Below are 25123 nucleotides of genomic sequence, written 5' to 3' on the forward strand. Positions count from 1 at the left end.
CTTTTTCGTGCGTGCAGCTGGAGTTCATCGATTTATTAGACGTCACGTAAAAAATAGTTTAGTTAAAGTACTAAATTTAAAAGCTACTTTTGAAAAGCCCGCCTTAACCTATTTAATATACTTAATAGTAGATTCATAGGCCAATCTAGTGGAAGAGAGATATATGCGGCGCAAAGGTACAATGAGCGTAACGGGATAATGAGTCATCCTTTTCCTTGCGTGCAGCCGGCGTTCATAGATTTATTAGACGTTGTTACGTCAAAAATTAATATTTGCACTTATAGAAATTATTACCTAATTTGGAACATTTTCTATCATAGTTCCTAGCTTCGCATTACAACTATTTCAAAATGTATTCAAGTTAAAGTGTGGTATGTATTATAACACCATTTTTTCTTTTGTGATTATAATATACTAATATGAAAGAAGACTAAATAGGATGAGTGAATCGCTGGAGTGTACATATATACGTATGCGTAGCACTGTGGCTGTGGCTTGCAACTGTTATTGTGCGTCCGTGGTCTCGGGAAGGGTTTATCTTGACAAGGGGCCCGCAAGGTGGGGGGAAGAAAGATAACACCTCGTGAATGGTGTGGAGAAGACCGTAGGAGAGCGATAACTGACACATTTTTGTCTCCTCCTTTCGCTCTCTTCGCGGTCACACACACTCACATACCCAAATGCAGATGCCAGGCGCGAGCTGAGAACTTGCTGCTCTGATGAACGCTCTTAAAGTCAATTGTACTGACTACTGTGTGATAGGGTTTAATTTCTTTCAGAAAAAAATAAATTTTTGATTTTACCTAGCTTTTTAAAATCCTCAGTATTTTTATGATTTTAAAAGGCTAAATAAAATTAAATAAAATTTTCTGAAAGAATTAAAATCATATCACGAAGTATCCACCAGGATTGACTTTAAACCCAAAAAAATTCTGTAATTTATTCAATTTTGTTCTCCTTAAGCATACCGCACACAAATGTTAAAAATACAACTTTGCCAGCTAATTATGCAAAAGTATGCACTGTATACATAGATATATTATTTTGTTAAAGTTTTGCTACTAAAAAGGTCTAAAAGTTGTTTAACCCTGTTAAAATTAATATAAAATAATAACCTGGAGTGAGACATACCCCCTCACAGGTTTTCATTTCAGTAAATTGTTTCCAGTTTTATACTGTGTCACTGTTATATTTCCGTTATAATGGTTTTTTTTTAAAAGACCAAAGCTAATTTTTTTTTTTTTTTTACTAGATTGAGCAGTTTGTTAAAACTGGTTTTTTAAAACACCATTTGACTGGAAATTGGTATGAACGTCCGATAATCCGGCATGTCCGGACTACAAAGACGCCGACTGCAAACACGCGGCGAAGACGAATCATGCCGTCACGGGTGGACGGCGGCAGAAGGAACGACGTAAAAAGAGGCGGGTGGAGGTGGTCGTAGTGGGTTTTGGAAGGCGGTAGGGGGGGGGGGGGGTTGTTTTTTGCGCGTGGGCCGACGGCAAGGCACGCGAGGCGCGCGTCTTCGGACCACCTCCTTCATTAGCACGATTAGATCGCGGTGCGGGCGCGAGTCGTCCCCCCCCCCCACTCCCTCACAAGCAGCCACCCCTACGGCCGGACGAGGACGTCGCGGGCCGCAGGCGAGGGTGAAGGTAGGGCTCGAGTTTCCGTGGCACTTGGCAGGGGCATAGCTAGGATTTATTTTCAGGGGGTGTTTACTTACACCCTGCCCCCGTACTAGGGAGGGGGCCCTACACCGGAAAAATTTTGATTTTTATGTGCAATTTGGTGCTATTTAAGCACTTTCGTAATTAAAATATTGGATTTAAATAACATACATTTGTGTCCCGACTTTATGAAATTTTTAACAAGACGCTGTTGAAAACTCATTGCTGAATATTAAGGGTTATCGGCTCAAGGGTTCTTTCTTAGTTTCTTCTAAGTGCATTTGCAACAACTAGACAAGTGTAAATTTTGTCATAAGTACATATATATTTTTTTTTAAATATTTCGGGGGGTGTTTGGACACCCAAAACACCCTCCCTGGCTACGCCCCTGGACTTGGATCTTAAAGCCGCGTCACGAGTGAACAGTTCGCCAACGTTTCGGTCGCCGTCATCAGACGATCAGATCCTGATGATGGCGACCGCAATGTCGACCGAAACGTTGGCGAACTCCTTTCCCGCTCCTTTGAAGCGGCTAAAACTCAAGTAAAAAAAAAAAACATCGCATTTCACAGTTACAGCGCTTTCAACAATATTGCAAGAAATGAAACTTATAACATGACTGATCTTAAACATGTTCCAAGAACAATTCTTAGCTCTAGTTCTTAACGTCTATCCTTGGCTAAAAGAAAACATAAAGAGGGGATTAATAAAAAAATTATCAGATAAGCCGGAACGCACTATTGTTCAGATAAGCTGGAATGCACTACACGCGCGTTACAGGGGCGGATCTCAGCGAGTCTGCGATCGTCCTTCCAAAATAATGATACCCAACTGTTTCGTCATTGCTTACAACCCATACACACATAATACTACTCCACTTGTCTGATCCTTGAGCCCTGTGGAGTAACAAGCACAAGATGCAGCTGGCTGTTATTTTGCTCGCGTGGCTAACAGCGGGAACACAGCGAGCATAGCGTCCTGTGCTGCCGTAGAACAAAAGAGCATAGCGTCCTGTGCTGCCGTAGAACAAAATAGTCCCGCGTCGACCTCTAATCTTTTATTTTCCTTGCTTGTCAAGTTTTCCATGAAAAAAAATATGGAAATTAATGAGAAAAGTAACAATTAAATCGTAACTAGTGTGCAGTATGAAGTGCTGATCAATATCTTTCGATATTAATTGGGTTTACATGACTGCGTATAAGGAAAAAAAAAACTTTCAAACATTTTACTGCCACGTCTAATGACGCGATTTCAACAGAGTTGCAGCCTCTTTTTAAAAAAAATCAACCCGAGTATAATCTTTAAGGGAAAAAATATATATTTAAATTTCTTAAGACAAATTAAAAGAATAGTCGAAATTTAAGTTCCAGCTTGGATTTAAAATGTTGTTTAAAAGAGTTTAGACGCCAAATTTTCCAGGATGGAGCCCCCGAACGTCTATATTCTCTGGGGGCTATTCCTTCTCCCCCCTCCCAAGCCAACGGTAAGGCCCCTCCTGGTAGATAGCCCAGGGAACTGCAACGTTTAGGGGCGTCACTGACGGGCAGCGATGAGATGCGATATGCGGCAGCAGGTAAAAGTCACAAGTGACGGTTAAACCTCCAGGAAGAGTCAAGAGGTGTACATGCCGATCGAAGCTGCCGCCTCGCCGATATTCTGGGTCAGGCGCCGAATGCTGCTCACACAACAGCGAAAAAAAGAATTTTTCCGAATGAATCACGACTGATGGCCTAACTCACGACTTGACTCGAATAAAAAAAAAAAAAAACAAGCGATAATTAAGTCCAAAGTTAATTAAATGAAAAATGTATGCGAAGTTGGCGCTGTTTTAAAAAAAAATTAAAAATAAACGCAAGCTTCGATAATGCATTTTTGGAGCAATCCAGCTATCAGTTTTGCTGTTCCAAGACGTATAACTGTTCGTTATTGTTCGTTTATAGTGGTCAAATTTTTTTCCACCAGCAGACATTGGAATAGGGTTAGACATTTTTTTAAGTAAATTCTAAAATTTAAATTTTTGGCCAGCCAAGGTGATCAATGAGTAATTTTTTATTACTCAACAATATTTAGCAACATTTAATGACTTTTTATAGCATTGTTGTACTCTTACTGTATGTGAAAATTTGTGCTTAAATTCGAATTAAGGATCAATGTCAATTTGTTTCTAAATGATTAGACATTTTAATAAATTTTTATACATATTTTAAAAATTATTGATGTTATTTAGGACTAATAATCGTGTAATAAGTGACTAAATTTAATGTATGCATTTAGTTTTCCTTTATTTTTAGTTTTTATAGGATTATAATTTTTTAGGGCCTCGGAATCATAAGTTATTTATCAAATTCAAGAAAAATGCTGCATCTTTTGGCAAATAAAAAATAGGTAAATTAATCAGGCATTGCAATATTTTCGTATAGGATAATGATAAAGCTGGGGTTAAAAAACCTTGTTACAAAATAATTTAATTAAATTTAGTTGCTACATTTTTAAATTCTTAGGATATTTTAAAAAATAGTGTTTACGTTATTTATGATAATTTATGAAAACGATAAGACATGTAAATTGTTTTGACCTTTTATTTTTTTAATATTTTTGAAAAAAAAATTAATGTAATAAAATTATTACAATTCTACGAAATATGTTATGAATTATTACATTTCGGTCGAAATCAAAAGCCAAGGTAAGTCGAGATGGCCGCCTCGTTAATCCCTTCTCGTTCTTGACTGTTCATTTATTTACTATTAGGTGACGTATACCAGGCGTTGTCCTGGTTTTACGCAGAATGGAAGAGGCTTCATTTAGAAGAATGAGGATAGTTTTTTTTTCTTGAAATCATTTGTAAATAGTAATTTGCCTCGGATTTTGAATGTCAAGAGTGTAAAAATTCAACAAGAACCGAAATTCTTCTTTTCGGGTTAGTGATACCAAATTTTTTATGAAATCTCGTGTGGGCAGAGTACTTTTCCTCTTATCTTAAAACATTAAGTGTACAAAATTTCTTCAACGAGAACCAAAATCCTGATTTAAGATGTGGGGGTTGGTTTTTTGAATTCTCGTGGAGATAGTGACCTCTCTTGCTTTGAAGGTCAATTGCGCAAAATTTCATCAAGATGGTAAGAAAACTGTAGATTTGTAAAAAAAAAAATTAAAAACTCTTCTTTTACAAACATACTTTCCAAGCGTAACAATTTGCCTATAAAAATGTGTTTGTATTGGTTGTAGTGATTTCCTGTAGAAGCAAAGTGAAAATCATACAATTTCCAAGATCTTTCACGAAAGTTTTCCACGAATTGGGTCAGATTTTCTAGCATTGTTTCCACAAAAACGGTTCAATTTAGTAATCACCGTAGTTCATTAGCATCAACCATCCCCCCCCTCTCCCGATCCTTTTTTTTTTCCTGTATCCTGCTCCTAGGGGACGATCGTAATGGCATACCAACGTGCTTCGCTGTCCTGCTTTCGAAGGACAGGTAACTTGGTTTTTTTTATCCTCGCCGGAAGTAAAATGCATGGTACTAATCGATTAGTCCCAGCTCTTGTAGTCTAATTAACCTAATCCTGATGGGTTTCTCTTTTTTTTCAAGGGACAGTACTGCCCTGCTGTTAGCTCGCGTGCGCCTAATGGAACCACAGCAGCGAGAGAGCAAAACATCGCGTTATTGTGAACGTTAGCGCGACAAACGAAAATAAAACGATTTCATACATTATAAAAAAATTCTTCTGGTTGTTACCAATCGCCAAGCAGACATCAATGCTTTAGAGCCTACCGGTTTTATAATCGACATGTAGAGAGAAACACGCCTAATGAGAAACTAATTGACATCCGTTCGAGAAAAAAAAATCACTGCACATTTCTGGACATTATCTAACGTGTAGCAGGGAATCTAAACCCAAGGGTTCTCCCCCCCCCCCCCCTTTTTTTTTATTCAAGGAACACACATCCGGAAACGCAAAACAGCAAAGTTACAGGCACTAACAGTACGCGCCGATTTAATTTTCGCACGCATTTACACTCCACTCCAGTGACTGAGAGGACGCCTGAATACTAGGTAAAAAAAAATTAAATTTATCTTGCCAAAAGTTTTCCTTACTATGTTCGAAGACTGATACTATATAAAAGGTTTCACACGTCCCCTATTTACGGTTCAGTTTTGTCAACCTTGGTCTTTGAACATAATTTGTTTATCGCGATCCTAGCAATGTGTTGTATTTTATAGAGTTGGACCATTCCACCAGAAATATATTTAATATACTGACGCTCATCACTGACGGACTCTGTAACGCTGAACGATTGCGCCTGCCTGCAGAATGCCAGCGTGCGACGGGAAGTCGCCCACCAGGAGTCTGAAGCCCGCACTTGCAGGCAGCCGCGCTGCTGTTTTACACACAGCCACACTTTCGTAATTTTTTTTTATATTTGTTAAGAAGTGCATGCGTTAAGATAATAATGACTCCGTCTACCTGGGCACACATAACATGTGCAGAGCTTTAAAAATAAGTCGGGAAAAAACGACGCTGTTGAAGATATCAGAGCGGTGTCTGTTTACGAAAAGTATTTAAGGGCTCCGACTACCCGGGCACACATATGATGTGCAGAGCTGTAGGAAAAACAACGCGATTTCGAAACTACTCAAGAGATCCAAGTGAGTGTGGTCTGTTTACGAAAATCTGAGGGCCGAAAAGTACTTTTGATTTCGGATGAAGTTTTTAAACGGTATTTTTAGAAGAGTTAAAATGGCTAAAACGCTTGTTTTCAGAGTAATTTTTAGGCGTAAAAAAAAACAGTACAGATTCTTGAAAACACTTAAGGGACTTGCATTACACCTTTATCTTCATTTCTCGGCCATATAATGTTACGGTTACCACTCAAATTTCACAGTTATCCTGTGACGACGAGAAGACTGTGCGTCAGTTCGGAGCCTTGTGCTTAGAGGCTATACCGCGCTATAGAAATACCAACGAGCGTCGCGCTTATCATCCCGCCTCACTAACACACATACACCCTTGACGAGGCGGGCCCCTTAAGAAAACGCCGTGGATGGATGAGTAGTAGGGTTTTCGTATTTAGTTTTTAAACTGTATTTTTAGAACGGTGAAAAGTGCTAAAAAAGTTTTTTTAGACATGAAAAGCACGGTAAAGATTCTTGAAAGCACTGAACGAACTTGCATTACACCTTCATCTTCATTTCTGCGCTATATGATGTTACGGTTGCCGCTCAGATCTCATAGTTAACCTACACACGACGAGAAGATTGCGCTCCAGTCCACAGCGTTGCGCTTAGAGGCGTTTACCGCGCTTGATGCACCAGCGGGCGTCGTACTTATCATCCCATCGATGGTACAAATACACAACTGGCTAGGCGATCAAATTAAGCATGTATGAAAAAAAAATTAACGAATTTTAATCAAAACCATTGACTGCACTCTTGAAATGCAACAGATTGTTCCGACCTACGGCCGGCAATCTCACGTTCCCCTCCCACATATGCGCCCTATCAGGGTAGAGTGGGATAAATTTCCAGTTCGTTTTATTTGCATTCCAGAGCATAATTTAAACAGAACTGTTAGGGATCACTCCCTGTTTTTTGATCGGGAAGGTATTAGTTCTTCGGCAATGACCAGCGGCTGGGGCCACCAACCCAGCATAGTCACCGCCTCAGCTCCGTACCTTACTCAGCTGACCAGACAGTTGGCTGTGTTCCTTGAAAAGCTTCATGACATAGTTGATCCACCGCACGTGATCAGAACAAATTTTATTTCTCGTGGTTCTCACCGTTGCCGAGGCAGTTAACAATGGTCGGGCTATTTCCATTCATTATGTCTCCCTCCCCCCCTCCAACCATGCCGACCCGGGCAGGGCAAGTCTAATAAACGCGCAACACGCACACGGAAATCTTCCACTCGTTTGGAGAACATATCAACACGTGCCCTCGCGCCGATACAAATCGTTTGTGGACTGCCCTCATTCAGCCAGCGTGTCATTTCCGAAGGGGGGGGGGGGGAGGGGTGAGGCGGCAGGAGTCCAGCGGATGTGTTCGACGTCAACAACCACACCAAGCCCTTCCGACAAATCTACTTCCCAGGTGCTTTTCGGCACCACGACGAGGTTAGGGTTCGCACCAAGCAACTCTTCAATGCCATGGCGTCTCCACGAGTTGCGTCTTCCGATTCAAGGTAGTCTACTTACTGGTTTGCAAACTATATGGCACACTACTTAAATTAACTTTCAAAACACTTAATAAGAAAAGCAATTCAGTCTTCACAAATCATTGAAAGAAATTATTTATTTCATTACTGCTGAAATACATAATGTATTGTTTTATACCAATTATAATAAGAATTGTTTTAATAATTACATATGTAAGTTTCTAAACTATGTTTCAGGAAGGAAGGGTTTAAGTTAGAAAGATATAACCTTTACAGAGATAATTTCTATATTATTTTTGTGTACAATCTATAATTATATAAAGTTTATGTACAACTTTAAATTGAAGTGAGATGTCACAAAACAAAATGCAAGATAGCAAACAATGGCTGGAAAATAAAAGTTTTGTGAATTTCAGCATCATTACTGTTTATTTCGAGACTTTTTCTAGACAGTAGACAACCTGATTAATCAACTGATTCAAAGCCTACTTCAACTCCTTTTCCATATTTTAACACTGCAAAAGGTGACTTTGTCAACCCTTTGGAACAAGGCAGTTCCATCTAAGTTTCTAGCATCTATGTCTATAGAACATCAGAGATTTATACTGGGTGTTCATAAAAGAATGTCCCAGTTTTAATGGTATAATATAACAGACTAATTTAAAATATTTACAACAAATCATGCATCAAATTGAAGGAAAAATAACCTAGTTTTTCTTACAAATGTTCAATATGTGCACCTTTAGTTATATGGCACACATCCAACTTAAATATGGAAGCCAGCGAAAAAGATCTCTGTCGTCTCGTCCATTACAACCACCACACAATCAAGAAAGTCATCTTCCTGCTCAAACACTTTAAGTGCAAAATAACAATTCACCTAGCTTTAAAGCATGTAACCGGTATGAATGCATGTGTAAACGTATTCTTAAAACCTTCAACGAGGTCGTCTTTGGCAACTGAAGGTCAAGACTTGCTTTAAAAAAAAAAAAGCACTAAGCAGGTAAGATGCTCTGACACTGTCACACTCTTTTGGTCGGCAAGTGCCCTTCCCTTTACAAACACATCTGGTCATTTCGAATTTCCTATACCATCGATGGATGTTTTTGCCACATGGGGGATCACAATTAAAATTTAAACGAAACAAATATTTAACTGAAATTACATATTCACACTTAATCAATTGCAGAACACAAAACATTTTATGCCCAAGAGTCGCTATTTTGCGTAGATGGCACTGCAAGCGAGAAAACAACAAAGTAGTCAAGCATGCATTACTCTTTAATAGAGACCTTGAACCAACACTCTACAATGCTTAAAGCCAATACTATTATAATTTATAACAGGTACATTCTTTTATGGACATACTTTATTTATTTATTTTTCTCACACTGTTACAAAAGTTTTAAGCACTTTTGTTCTCCTCCAAAAAGTCTCAACAAAATATAGCCTGCTAATAGGTGGTACATTAAACAAAAATAAATACAGCTGTGAAATCAAATTACTTGAGTCTACCTGTATGTTATGTTAAGCTGGCTTAGTGGCTTCAGAAATCTGTCATACTAAAACCATTTCACTAGTTTACTGCTGTAAATTAAAGTAATTTATTAGCATGACCCATAACTTATAAAAAAACTTACATTTTCACACAATATATGCAATAGTACCATTATTTATCAAACACAATTTATCAAAATGTTAACTCCTATTAATATCAACCACTAAGTGCTAGAGATAAGTTAAAAACCAGTTTTTACCACACCTTACTACATGTCATGTAGCCATCACATGAAAATTTTCTGACAATATAGTAAAATTAGTAGGTACCAAAAAATATTCCTACCTTCAAAAACTGATTGTAAAATGCTTCAACACAACATTTTAAGGTTATAGCTTGTGTTGCTAAGAGCATTTGTGTGTAAATGAAATCAATAAATTCCATTATATCCATGTACAACTGTGCCTACATAAAAAAAATAACTCCTAATCAAAACAAAAATATTTGTTTTCTTTAAGTAGTAAGATTTATAAAATTTATAATATACTTTAAAAATGAAATAATATGAAGCTATATTTTATCACACTAAGTCTCGACACCATAATGAAGTATTAACTAAAAAACCTGCATGGGCCCTTCAATAGTTAGAATTATATATATTGTGTTATAATGACTCTAAAATATGCAACACTTAACTGCAAATAATTATTTCTGCTGAACTCCTGAAATACCTAGCACAACTACATAAAAATCACTTTAAAAACTCTCTAAAAACTATTTTTGTAGAAGAAAATAAATTTTAGTTAAATAAATTATACAACAAACACTCTTCATAAGACATAAAAAGTCACATACTTATTAAAGCAAGTATGGAATCCTGTCATATTCACCAATTCAAGTTTTGTTTTTTTTTGGGCTAGTCCCCCTCCCACAAGGTGTAGCATAAAGTGTACACAGCACATGGTAATGCTTTTAATAACTTAACAGATTATCTAAACATGCTATAGTTTTTTAATGTGACGCAAACTGTATTGATGGTGGTGGTGGTTGAAGATTGGGTTGGAGGGTAAAGGGGGGTTAGGGCTTCACCAGCTAGGCTTTTTACCAAAAGCAACTCAAGGTAATCGAAACAGTACTGGCGGGATGTGACTAAATATGATAAAATATTGTAACCGCAGATAATAGAAAAGCAATCAAAATTTTATACATACTGAGCATTCTGATGAAACCAGTTGCTTTAAAGTTTTGCCACGCTTGACATTATTCTACTGGTAAGTTGATAATAATTTGTAGAACCAGCTTTAAGGACAACTTTTAACCTAGTGTAGATATCACAAACACAGCAGCTCATGTGAAATACTGTGATTTTCTTTGGGCGCTTATATGTTATTGGAGGCTCTCCATTAATATTGGATGATAAACGCATAAAAAAAAAAAGCTTGGAATAATGTAGTTTATGTCTTGTCATGTCAATAATTATAATAGGTATTCCAAAAAGTACAGGATAATAATGCCATTTCCAAGCTGGCAGGTATTATCCATTGAAATAAATTATATATGACATACATTTCAATAAGTAAACCTGTTCATGAATTTCCTCTTTTTCAGAGACTGCCAATGGAGAGTGCCAAAGTTTTCAGGATAAAGTTGACGCCCCAAGAAACTACAGTCATGAGCGACTCAATCCGGCCTCGGCACAACAGCACAGCGTGGACTGCTGTGTACAACATGAACCAAGAGAAAAACTCGGCACGCGGCTTCACCTACCAGGATTCCTTGGCCAAGGACAGAGGCGGCGTTGGCAAGGCGAGTGCCACCCCATCCATCGCATCCAAAACCCAACCGCAGCTTAGGAGCATTTTCAACAAAGTGAACTGGGTCAACACCGTCTGGGACTACTGCCAGAATAGCTCTCTGCACGGGCTGCGATACGTTGGAGACAAGCAACTCAACATTACAGAAAGGTAAGCACAAAAACCAGTCTGCGAAATACAATACCGCAAGTACATCAGATATTAAGTTCTTTTTAGCTGCCAAAAGATTATTCTGAGTAATAATTCTCTGTGGCTGGGTCATCACATGGCCATGCACAATAAAGTTTGTAAAAAAATTCAGATGGGGTTAACGTCCACCTCCAACATCATCCAATAACTTACGACATTGAGCACCAAGTTGTTATGAAGGTGGTTCAGAATCCACTATAATCCTGCAGGTATCATTGTTTTCAACATATTTTCTTGGTGCATAGAAGTACTACACGAAATCGCCCAAATTTCAGCTGTCATCGGTTTTATTGCAATAAAATCTGCAATGTGTGTTCATCCTGTACACTATCCAATATTGCTTCACATCAACTTTTGCTGCATTACATTTGTTCCCTCCTGCAAACATATGTGTTGGTCAGTATCTGTTTTCACATCCGCAGGGTATTCTGGAGCGTGGCGTTTGTTCTCGCTGTGCTCTCGGCCGGGTACTACATCAACATGCTCTACACCAAATGGGTGAGCAACCCGGTGATAGTGTCCGTGGGAGCAACGAGGACGAACTTGGTCGACATCCCGTTCCCTGCGATCACCGTGTGCAACATGAACAAAGCCAAGAAGTCGGTGGCCGAAACCATCTTGCAGCAGTTAGTGAGCGTCTCACGAGAGTTACTGTCCTCAAACACTTCTCTGGAGCCACGATTCACCGAGGCTTCTTGCTCGTGTGATGACTCAACAGGCGCTGTTTACGCCCAATACCCTGCATAACTCATAATAATTTATGAGAAAAAAAATCTGTATCCAAGTGGTTCAAAGCCTTCCTTTCTTCCTAGTCAATACCCATTCTTGGCATGTCTGCCATCAGACGACACGCTGACCGGTAGTAATGTGCGAAACCATAGTAGCCCTTCACAACATTTTTACAGGCATGGGCTGGATTCTGGCTTTGTGGGAGGTGGGGTCCCTATTATCCTCACAGAAGGCATAGTATTAAGACTACTGGTGCATAAACCCTTTTCTTAACCTTACTACCAGCAATTACCACTAATAAAAGAAATCCACTAGATTGGCACAGTAAGGTTTCCTAAAGAGATATAGAAAGTATAACCGTACATTATGAATAAACATGTTAAAAATATAAAAATGTTCCCATAAAGTTAAGTGTTACTACACACTTTGACAACCAGCACAGTCAATGAAAGAAACTAGTTATCTGCCTAAGTTGTTTTGTATGTGCTCTAAAGCACTGTCACTCTTAGATTCTAATTGGTATATATAAGGGTCATCAGCAAAAACAATCACTAAAATCAAGGAATGCTCATATTAGGTTCATAGCTTCATAGAGGCATAAAAATGTTTACGAAAAAATGCCATGACTAGTTCCCAAACCTCCTCAAAATTAGTTTTGATACACTAAATTATGTTACAGGTGACCAATGTATACTTATATGTTTGCAACATTTAAAAATTACATTCGATTTCAGAACTGTTAATGTTATCATGTTTTAAATTTAAGTTAGTTAAAAACTACAGAGAAATATCTTGAACTACTGAAACCAAATCTCTATTAGTTATTACTAGGTACTTTGTAAAAGCTGAATACCACAAACCATTACAAATAGCCATAATAAGCTATGAATGGTTATAATATACCGGCAGATCTTTGACATGTCTTGACCTTGTAGGCCATGGGACAGCCCAGAACGACAGCTACTGAACGATTTGTGCGACATGGAAGAAGAAATGGAAGAAGAAAAACAGCCTGGCAGTAAACCACAGAACATAACCATTGACTGGGAAACCGTTAAGAAATTCATGGTCAAGGTATTCTCATAGCTTAAGAATATAATATAATAAAGAAAGTTTTAAGAACGTATTTTCTATTTTGATTCCTTTTTTTTATATTTCTTTGCCAATTTCTCATAATAAACTATTTTTTTTCTCTGAAATGTATGAGATGAATTTTTGTTGCTTGTATATCATATTTTAAAATTTTACTTGTAATACTAATGCTCTGTAGCACATCACAACTGGAATTTTCCGCAAGCCAATGGCGAACCGAAATGAAATATTTGGTAGTTTTTCCGGGAGCGCGTCATTTGGCCTAAAATATTTGGCCTAAAACTGTTTGAGAACATTCACTTGGCCTAAACTTTTTTGACCTAAAGTCATTAGGCCTAAAATTATTTGGCCTAAACATATTTGGCCTAAAACCATTTGACATAAATTTGTTTGGCCTAAAGTCATTTGACCTAAAATTATTTGGCCTAAAGTCGTTTGGCATAAAGATATTTGACCTAAAGTCATTTGACCTAAAATTGTTTGGCATAAAGTCACATGGCCTAAAAATATTTAGCCTAATTTTAGGCCAAATTATTTTAGGCCTACTGGCGGGTACCCGTTTTTCCACAACACTTACTTGTAGACAAGAACACCACACCGTACAGACCATTACAAAAGGCCTATGAAAATAATTTTCTTACTCCTTGCACCTGACTTGCCTAATATTTGCAACATTTTTGTAGTTCCACAAATGTGCACCTTATCAGTGTTGATAGAGTTTAATTTTCCCAGTAAAACCCCAGTCTTTCACCTATGGTTTTATCTGGTGAAACACCCTGGTAAATCACAAAGATTCTCCCACTAGCTACTTTTTTAAAAAAATTTTAAAAATTAGCATAACTTATAACTGTTCATACTAATACCACATATGACACAAATTTTTATTAAATTATTTATTTATAATCGTGGCATTTATACCAACAACCCTTTAAAGAGACTTCTAGCATGTCTGCGAATTATAATAACAAACACATAAACCAATTAAATTTTATGAACAGTGGGTTTTTTTTACACGTGAACAATACAATTTACTAATGAAAAATTTTACCGTACCTAGTTTCCTTTTTTCTTTTTTATACACCCTGTTTAAAATGGGGAATATTTAAACCCTGACTTCTCAAGATTAAATTAAAATATAACCCCATATTTTTCACCCAAAAAAAAAACCTAATGAAGTTACACTCATTTGCTGGCAGGTGAGTCAGTCATGCTCGGAGATGTTCAAGCTGTGTTCGTACGCCGGCCAAACGAGGAACTGCGAGGAGCTGTTCAACACTGCGCTCACCGACGACGGACTGTGCTGCGTGTTCAACCAAGTGAACAGGAAGCAACTGTTCCGTAATCCGTGAGCATCCTGCGAGGAGAAGCGTTGCTTTGCACGTTTGCTCAGGGTGTTTTTACCCTCGGGTTTGCCGGCAGGGAATCACCCTTAAACGGCAAAAATGGTTTCAATTTTCAAAATTATCATCAGCACACGCAAATAAAATAATTGATTTTTTAACTCATGATTGAACCATAAATAAATTATAAAAATTATGAAATCTAAAGTAAATTTTTACGTTGTTCATAAAGAAGAAATGTCTTGACATTTGAAGCTTCCCATGAATAGACATAGTTGAAATGTTAGATTGGTTCACTAGTTTCTTAATGATAATATCAGTTATATTTGAGTGGGATCAAACCCGGATTTTTCACAAGTTGGAAACAATGTTGGATATTGTAGTGTATGAGTGGGTTCTATTAGGGTAGTCCTGTTTCCCTCATTCATCGCTGCTGCACCCCTCCCCCACCCCTTAATCTTTTCTAATGCATTCCTCAGACCATCCAGAACAACACATCTGTCCTTATGGATAGGACAGCCTGCAGATGTGCACTAAGTTAATTTATATGTTACAATAAAACTATGGTATATCAAGTCTTGACAGATAAGCCTCTTGTATCAGTCATCATGCTTCATCTCCTCAAAGAGTGCAGTAAATATCTGCAGAGTTAAACACACTCAGATCCAATCTTGGGGTATAAAAAATCTTCATGGACGGGCACTTTATATAAAATCCAACAGTTTAACATCACTGTACGTGCAAACATCTCACGTCAAAATTGGTAGGTTTTCAGGAGTTTGAAAAAAAAAAACTGAATCTAAAATAACATCTAAGTATAATAAAATTCGTGTTTCACTGTAGAAGGTTGTGGGTATTGACGGACAAGCTAATTTCACCTGTTGCAGGAAAAATTTTAACATATTTCTCGGATGTTGTGATCTGATGTTCCCCCAAGATTGACGAATGGAGCTTTGCATCTTCGAAGTTATTCAATGCCATTGCTGCCAAAAAAAAAAAAGTTCAAGAACAAGTTCCCATTGCAACAAAAAAAAAAGAATTCCTCAAAATTATTGAAATCAGAAGTTGCTGTTTTGACGAGAGAAAAAAATCTACACACCAAAATATGTATTACGTGTTCAGCTGCTTTAAACCAAAATGATTGCAATGTGTGTTTATTGCTTCCGTAAAACAATTTTTAATCTAATTTATTTGCAATCCCTCACGCGACCAAAATTATTTTCGCACGGACCCCAGCCAAGAGTGAGTGACTCTGTGCGGCAGGCTGGACCTCAGCGACCTGAACGTGACCGCCCAGGGCAAGCCGTCGAGGTGGACTCCGGACGGGGGCTACCCGCCCGAGACACCAGTGGGCTCCGTGCCGTACCGGCCGCGGGGGGCCGGCGCGCACCTGGGGCTGACCGTCGTGCTGGACGTTCAGGACCACGAATACTTCTGCTCCTCCTCGTCCAGCATCGGGTTCAAGGTCTGCGCCGTCCCGAGTACTTTAGTGATTGGTATAGAACACTGGTCCATATAATATAATATCATTTATTTATTGTGAATATTAGTGATAGAAATTGTGTTTATTACTTTTCCATGCGTATTTATTAAAGTTAGGTTATGTTCCCGTCTGTATGACGATGTCAGGTTGCTTGTAAGCTTCCACTGTCGCTGGCAGGGAGTGTCTGTGGAGGGTTTAGTAGTCTCCTGGCCATTTTTCATGGAAGTGTTTACGAGGTTATGTTCCCTTATGTATAAATAATTTCCATTATAAATTATAACATTATAATTTAATAAATAATTAAAATAATAAAATTAGAGTAAACATTCAGCTTATTAATTTTCCTTACTAAATAAAATTTATCTTGGTTATTTTACTAAATTAAATAATTAATTTTATACAATTGTCTATATTAATATTGAATTCTGAGTAGTTTTTTTTTTATTGAATTTATACTTTACCAACTATATTTATCATATCACTTCAGTCCTTTCGTTGTTTAATTTCTGTTGATTTTATTTTCATGCAAAATTAAAGTTTTTTTTTATCACGCCACATAAGTATAACCTACAACACACGTACGTAAGTACATGCATCCATTTTTAAAGTATATAGTTATTAGAAATTTTATCATTTTAGACAGAGAAATAAATTTTCAAAACTACAGTGGTATTATTTGCTTCTTGCAGAGCGAAATGAGGACAAATGGCATTCCTGCTCTCAGGTAAAAAAACTAATGGCTGCTTTGGGTCACCCCCCAAACTTTCATGTACACATACACAATAACACACCATTGAACTTGGAACCAGGCACAAGAACGTTAAAAACATTTTGCTTCAAACATTACAGATGATGGTGCACAACCCGGCAGAAAACCCTAAGATGAACATGTTTGCATTCCTGGTGGAGCCGGGGAAAGAATCGAGGATTGTGGTCCGCCCGACCATCAGCGGGGCACTGCCGGAGCTCCGCCTGATGGCCCCAGAAAACAGGGCCTGCGCCTTCTCGGACGAGCAGCACCTGAAGTATTACAAGACCTACACGCAGAGGAACTGCGCGTTGGAATGCGAGGCAAACTTCACGCTTGAGCAGTGCCAGTGCGTCTCATACTACATGCCGAGTGAGTCTGATCAGGTAGTATTTTTCGGAAATTTCGTTCAAGCAGCGGGTCTTCTGGCGTTCGCTCTCAAAGTTAAAGCTAATGGTCCGTGAGTCGACATAAGTCCCGTGTTCGATTCTTGGCTGGGCAGGCTTCCCACGCACGTATTCTGAACAGTTTCACAGAGTTTTCTAAATTCAAACAAACATTGTATCCCTATATTGTTGATCAATCTTCCAAGAAAACACAAATATATTAAAATTCAATTGCTATCGAAAAACACATTTCAACCACACGTAATATGTCAAAGTGACCTTTTAATCTTTTCCTGCACAATACACAGTTTGCACAGTTATCATTTCTATAAATGATTTGTACCCAACACTGGCAGTCTGCAATATAAAACAACTATAAAAGTGATTATATTTTGACACAATCCATTGTTCATTGAGACCATGTGAATGACAGTGCTTCTTATCATTATACAAATCAATATACAGTTGATAAATTGATTATTCTCTCTTATATTTAATTATGGATAAAAAAATATAGATTTTCAACAAACGAGTTTATTATCAAAATACAAAATATTTACAACATTAAAGAAACATAATAGTAGTAAAAATTACCAACCCAGTTTTGGAACTAACATTTTGTCAAATTCTTTGTTTTTTCAAGTTTTGAAGACACCTTTTCAATCCCCTTAGTTTACCCTGTTTTTTCAATTTTCTCTGGCAGCAAAAACTTTGCCAACGGGCTGATTACGAACACACATTTTGCGATATAAGATTAAATATACTTAGAATGTCGTGAAGATTCCCGCAGAAAAAAACTGTGTGATTACGAACACAACATTTTTTTGATAAACTCTAACCATTGATGATGTTCTCACGGTATATAACGTAACCCTTGAGTAGAACACACATTTTGGATGGATTTTATTGCACCGGTGCTGCGTTATATACCACGTGTGTATCAGATGTGGTGTGGAACAAATAAAGAGATTATCTATGTAATTTAAAATTATGTGAAATTTTAGTGGCACTATTTACTTTTTATCATAGCTGGGGCTATTAATGAGCCAAACCTATTAACAATTAAGTTTAACGTAAACAATATTTGAGGTTAGGAATGTTACAGTAGTATTTTTATCTATGGTTTTATATTTTCTATGGAAATACACAGATATTGCAACACTGATGACACAAATTTATTTTACTCCATCTTTAAGTTAAATAATTATCAAACAAATCACCAATAGTTCAAAATCCATAATAAACATAAAATCTAAAAAATAATAATAATTATTATTCATCAGTGAAACAACTATTTAATATGTCATTGACAAAATTGTTTATTTAACTCACAAGTTAATTATTCTGTGGGTGGTTGATGGCCCTTTGATGTCACCGATTTATACCATGGCACACAAGTCTCGCAGATCATAACGAAACACACACCGCATGTTGGTTCGTAATCATGGTACGCGGTACGTGTTTCGGTAGAGTGTGAAGACTGTAGCAAGTCTCCGCAAGTGTTCGTAACCAGCTCGCACGTATGGGGATTTCACTAATAGAATAGTCCCTTCCTTCCAAGGTTTAAGACTGGGTGTTGTGCTGTCCCTTCACTTATTCAGAATGCAATGGCAAACCCCTGCAGAATCATCTCATCTAGTCTGCTCTAGATGAGCCATCACCATTTTCCCATGGTGATAGCCTGGGATTCAACTGACTGATAACCTTGTCAACACCAGCAATAGCAATTTTTGTTTATGTTATGAACATGATTCCTGTCTACTCTCCTCAAATTGTTACACGTTGTTTCAGAAAGTGCCAAAACACCAATCTGTGGCACGTGGAAAGAAGCATGTGCAGACAACGCCCGCAGTAAGTTCATCAAGCTGTGAGAATGTGTATAGCTAAATCTTGAAAAAGAACTTGCAAGTAATGGATAAAGCAATGTGTATCCAATACCTAAAGCTACTTTTATACTGCCTTTTACTCATACACAAGTACATACCTATGTTTCATTTGATTTTATATTAAAATTTACAAAGTAACGAAGCAAGGTACTCTAAAAATATAAACTATAAATTTAGGAATATAAGTAATTTTTTATTTTATTTTAAGAAGTGTTTGTACTCTTTATTCAATGACGGTTTACGTAGCACCAAATGTTTTTATCACCAAGTGTTATTTTATATTGATTTAACATCTTGCCAGCAGTAACGTCATTAAAGACTGACAAACACTACATACAAGTCAAGATGATTCAGAAAGAATTCAGACATGATCCCTATTCCCAGCATTTGCAAAGGGATCCAGGGAAACCATGGAAAACCAAAATCGGGTCTGGCGAACCGGGTGCTCAAATTGCAAGTTCAACATTCGTATTGTTGCGCCACCTTGCTTGGATTTATCATCAAATGGTAAATAAAATTCAGGACATGGATCATTCTAATATACAGGACATCCATAAAAGCACATCCCAGTTTCAATTTAGTTTAATTTAGAACAAATCATACATCAAATTGAAGGTAAACTAACCTAGTTTTTCATACAAATGTTTAATGTGTGCCCCTTCAGTTACACGGCACACATCTAACCTAAAGTCCAATTCTTCCCACACTGTGGTTAACAAGTCCGGAGTAATAGAAGCATTAGCCTCTTCAATTCTGTGTCTCAACTCTGGCAAATAATTAAGTAGCGGTGCAACGTATACACAATCTGTTATAAAACCCCCAAAGGAAAAAAATTTCATGGCATTATGTCAGGTGAACTTGGAGGCCAGTTTTTTTCCTTTACAAACATATCCGGTCGTTTGGAACTCAAATGCCTATACCATCAGCGGATGTTTTTGCTACATGGGGAATCACAAACTTTAAACAAAATGCACACTCAACTGAAATTACTGATTCACTATTGAAATTACTGATTCACTATTGGCAAATTGCAGAACACGAAATGTGTTATGCTTACGAGTCGCCATTTTGCGCAGATGGCGCTGCAAGCAAGAAAAAAACAAAGCAGTACTCGCGTATGCACTTATCTAAAACTGTTTGAGTTACCTTGAACCAACATTCTACAATGCTTAAAGTTGATACTATTAAAATTTATAACTGGGAGATTCTTTTATGGACATACTGTATGATAAGCAAAAATAAACATATTAAGAACTATATCTTTTATTCACAGGAATATGCCAATTATAGTTTAGATAGCTAAAACCTTCTCAGAGTTAATTTCAACATAATTTAAACGGTCATTCTCCAACTATTTTTTTAACTTGCAAATATTAAATGAAGTGAGCAATCAGAAAACAAAATGCAAGTTAGCAAAAGGCTCCTGGATTGTAAATTTCATGACTTCCAGCACCCTTACTGTTTATTTTGGGACTCTTTCCAGACTTTAGTGACCTGTAGACATTATTGTTAATGTTATTAAATGTTGAATTTTGAAGCACGAAATTCTTATAACTGTGAAAAATTTTGCAGAGATCATGGAGATTCACCTGGAGGACAAGAATGCAAACACGTCCGACATATTTTTGGAACACGAGAACAAGCCACGCTGCAACTGCATACCAGGCTGCAACGAACTTGGATACTCTACTTACTTGACAAGTTCTCAGATTTACAAACCCAACAAGTTACTGGTGACTGACCCTAATAATCAGTTAAGTATTATAAACAGCGCCAAGCAATTACAATTCTGTAATTTTGTGTTTTGCACACGATTTTAAATAAATTCATAATATAACCTTGGTTATAAAATGTTTCTTCCACTAAATAAGTCCTTATTTACATATTTTTATAAACTTAATGGCAAATTTTTTAAAAATCCTATTATGTAATGAAAGCATGAAATTATGTAGCATAGAGGTTTTGATTAGCTATTTGCATACAGCCTTTATCTTTATTTTCAGTACATCATTCATTAAAACTATAAAAATTATGTTTTAATGGTTTTAGAAAACCAAATTTTTATTTATTTAATGAATGATATACTAAAAACAACTGTTTGGAGACAAATGCAATGTACGAACAGTTAATCTGAAACTATACCGCATGATCACATATTTTCAGTACATGATAGGATTTACATAAAAATTTACCTTTAAGTTCATAAAAACCATTAAATAAGGACTTGGTTGATAGAAAAAATCTTTTATAAACAATTAAATAATGTTATATTATAAATTTCTTTAAAAATCATGTGCAAAACACAAACTAATATAAGCAAAATAGTTTAGGATACTGCCGCCTTAAGGCTCCGCCCCACCTGCATTTTTCTGCAGTTTTCAGCCATATAAAAAAAAAAAAAAAAACCTTATTCACTGCTAAAAAGTTTAAATTGTACTTGTTACCCAACTGTGCAAACCCAGAAAATGAATTTATAGTTTATGATCATGATGCAATTAGCCAACCAACATTATAATTATAACCAGCAAATACCAACATGTGTCGTGTATCTGGCAACAAAACACACTATCCAATGTCTAACTAGTAAAACATCTGTTGTAACTGTCCTACAATGCAAAACCAGTCTTGACAGTGAGGCCTGATTTAGGTATCTTGCAAAAACGCAAGCACAAAGGACAATCGCAAGAAAACACCGGTCGTTTAATGAACATGCACGTCTCATGACATCCCCAATCCTACATGTTAAACGGTAGACAATGTTTCTTCATTGAGCTTCTTATAATAAATAATATATTTTAAACAAAAACATGTGATATAATTACTAGCTTGACTTAAAAGTTCAATTTGCTTCCAATGTGTGATAATCAAAATGTTGTGTGTGTGAAAAAAAAAATTGTTTGGAAACCTTCATTAAAAATATGTAAGGTGGAAATCCAAACTGAAACACAAGAAGGTGAAAGCTGGCTGGTACCTGTGTTTCGTTTTTGCATGCTATATGAACGGGTATTTGAAAATGTTGTTATTAAACTTCTTGCATCTAGCATTTCTTACACAGTTAATAAATCCCGGCCTTAATATAGACATGCACAATGCCGGATTACATTCATCAACATGCCCAAGGATCCATGTCTGTTTTATGAAGAAGCCTACACTTTTTGGTTAGTTGGCTGGTTCCTGTACTGACAATGGAAACATGTTCAGTACTGTGTGCGCACAATGTTTATAAAAAGTAAATAATGCAAAAGGTTAGTTATATAGTGATTAGTACAGACTAAATATGTGTTAGGAATGTTGTTACAACTTTCAGGCTGCTTTATAACTAAAGAAAGCTTTTTGTTAACTAATTCATATAATTAATAACATTTCAAAAAAAAAATTAAACATTACCATTTATAAACTTGACCACCCCCACAGATATTGTATTAAAAATAATCATTTAAATTTTTAACCTCAAGAGAAAAAAAAAAAGCATAACTAATATTTTGAAAATTTAAATAACACTCATCAATTTTATTTTTAAGTTCAAACAATAAATTTTAAAATTTCCATAGTAAATAAATGAATAAATTAGACCTTAAAACTTGTCAAAATCTAGGTCACTAGGTAAGGGGATTGATGGAACAAACACAGGTGGGGCAAATGGGAGAACACAGAAAAAACACACCGGCTCTCTGCAATGTCCAGCACATCGAACCCACCGGGAATTAAAAAAGATCTTTTTGGTAGGATGTGAGAGATCTAATCACTAACTCCCCCTCCCCCTTGCACTTGCTAAAATGTAACATACAATGACAAACATTTCAATGAAAACCAAAAATTACAGTACATTCAAACAAACATCGTAAAATGCTGAAACTTGGCTTCTTATCTTTTTCAGAGAAAACATTGCAATTGTCCACTTGTACTTCATGGAATCTCACTTCCTGAATTTTCAAAAAGGAGAGCTTTTCGGATTCATTGATTTTTTATGTAAGTACAACTTGATTTCCTTAAATGTAGTTCATAATTTTAAAAAAAGTATGTTATCTATTGCTAGCTATACAAAACAGTTCACACCAGTGTGTGCCTTCTCAAAAATTAAGTTTCTATTCATCAAATGCATGTGAGCACGATAACCTGACAAACGAGCTCGCTAAACAAAATCTTTCCATCCCAAATTATAAGGACTTTAGCTATTAACATTTGACACCCCAATACAACGTCTGGTACTTAATTATTAATGCCACCGCAGCAGAAGTTGTGCTAATGCGCCAATAACGAGCAATCTTGTTGTTTGCACGCGCACGCAGTTATTTTTTGGATTCCTTGTAGCCTTGTTTTTTGCTGATTTTTGACGCCATTTTTTTTAGTGCTACGAAAATGTGTATTTGGGTTTTTGCCAAAAACAGAAGATGCAATTTTATTTTTTCAGAAGCGAAATATTTTACAAAAAAAAAATGAAAATGAAACAATTCCCATGACATGAAACTTTATTTTGGTAAACATAAATTTTGGAAATGTAATTTAAGACAGTGTGATCAGTAAGTGGGACTTAGAAAAGACAACTGGTTTGAGGGAAGCAGAATTCCATTTTGTTCAGCTTTGAGATTCATATACTGCTGGTGCGAGGAGTTGACATCGATTAAATTTTGTGAAAAGCAACTTGATTTATCAGATAAAACAGTCATAGATTGGAACAATTACATGGGTGAATTTTATAATTTGTCACAAAAATTTCAGGTGTAAATTGGCGGCACTTAAAAACCGCCAAATCTGTAGCTGCGGTGGTGTTAATACGTAAGTACCTAAAGTCCTCAAAGATATTAATCAAGGTGGCATCATTGTAGATAGGTGAACGTCTTTTATTTCAAGCATGTTGCCCCATAGTCATTGGTTGCATGTTTACTACCACCAAGTTTTTCCATTAAAAACACTTGCCTATAATTATTAAATTTTATGTTTAAACAAAAATTTAAAAAAAAAAAAAAAGAAAAAGAAATATTCAAGTGTACGAAGATTTTGCGGGCAAATTTTTTCTTGTCGTATAAGAAGCTTTTGAGTGCTAAGCTTTTAAGCGATTATGTGCTTCTTTCAGTGTTATCTTTCGATGGTCAGTTCAGGTACGTAAATAATTTCTGTGAGTGTTGAACGTTACTTGTTAGCCAACCATTACGAACGCTTTAGTCACATACGACCCAAATCGAATGGTCCCGGCATAACAAAAAAATGTGTTCCATTCAACTCTAGCACGACTGAAAACTCAAACGTTAAGACCCCCGGGAGGTGAGACCGGATGGAAGCGGAGGTGAGAGATCTTAACCGGTCGAAAAAAAAAACTTTTTTTCCAGCGAGCACGGGCGGGCTGCTCGGCCTGTTCATGGGCTTCAGCTTCCTGAGCGCGGTGGAGGTGGCCTACTACCTCCTGCTGCGTGTGACGTGCCTGCTGACGGCCGGCCCGCCACGGGTCGCCAACCAGTCGTCCCTGCCATTGGTCCGCGGCGGCGACCAGCCCCGCCCACTCTACCCCTTCAGCAAGTAACACCACTTCCGCCTCAGCACTGGGCCCGCGGGGTGACACGATGCCCACGCAACAACTGGGCGTCAGGGGGATTTGCTTTGAAACCTGGAAAAAGTCTCGGGAATTCCTCAAGGATAGCAATTCGAGGAGGAGATGTCACGCTCCGGCATACCATCACCCAGACTTTGGACACTTTTTTTTCCTTCCAGGTGTTGTTTTAGTGCATAGTCATTCATTATAAAAAGGGGGTATGCAAGGTTCTGTTTGAACTGGTACAGAGAACTAATAGGTACAGATATAGGGATGGTGGAACCGGATTATCTTTATTTCTTTCAGAAAATTGCGAAATATGTAACTTATTCCAAAAATATTTTAGGGAAATTTGCAATTTTATTCATGGAAAGTCAAGGAAATGTCAGGGGATTTTCAGAATCAGGAAAAGGTCAGGGAATTTCTTAGGTAGTCAGGGAATCTCCTATGCAGTCAGGAATTTTTTTAATGATGAAGTTATTAAAAAATTGAAGGTACAGTAGAGATTTATTTTAATTTGTTCCACATACATTCATACATACATTCTTCCCCCTTTCCAACATGTGCCTAAGAAAGTGTGACCAAAAGTTTTTCTCCCATTCCTTTTGCTT

At 37.0% G+C, this 25123-nt stretch overlaps 2 protein-coding genes across 4 annotated transcripts in view; one reads left to right on the forward strand and one right to left on the reverse strand.

The window, feature by feature from the left end:
- LOC134534880 (uncharacterized) overlaps positions 1 to 25123 on the reverse strand; it is a 74620-nt gene that overhangs the window by 42839 nt on the left and 6658 nt on the right. The gene's annotated exons all lie outside the window — the stretch shown is intronic.
- Positions 10936 to 24596, forward strand: LOC134535369 (pickpocket protein 28-like). The gene is made up of 10 exons (XM_063374441.1): positions 10936 to 11282; positions 11744 to 11947; positions 12986 to 13124; positions 14339 to 14487; positions 15746 to 15947; positions 16815 to 17085; positions 18891 to 18950; positions 20558 to 20776; positions 22856 to 22954; positions 24313 to 24596. The coding sequence occupies exons 1-10, from the start codon at positions 10936 to 10938 to the stop codon at positions 24501 to 24503; spliced, it is 1881 nt and encodes a 626-aa protein (XP_063230511.1). The 3' UTR covers positions 24504 to 24596.

The sequence above is a fragment of the Bacillus rossius genome, chromosome 8, assembly GCF_032445375.1.
Source record: "Bacillus rossius redtenbacheri isolate Brsri chromosome 8, Brsri_v3, whole genome shotgun sequence".
In the NCBI taxonomy this organism is placed as follows: Eukaryota; Metazoa; Arthropoda; class Insecta; order Phasmatodea; family Bacillidae; genus Bacillus; species Bacillus rossius.

Coding starts and splice junctions, on each gene's coding strand:
- LOC134535369 (XM_063374441.1), top strand. CDS start 10,936: ATGGAGAGTGCCAAAGTTTTCAGGATAAAGTTGACGCCCCAAGAAACT. Junction 11,283..11,743: donor CAACTCAACATTACAGAAAG/GTAAGCACAAAA, acceptor TCACATCCGCAG/GGTATTCTGGAGCGTGGCGT. Junction 20,777..22,855: donor CGCCAAGCAATTACAATTCT/GTAATTTTGTGT, acceptor GGCTTCTTATCT/TTTTCAGAGAAAACATTGCA.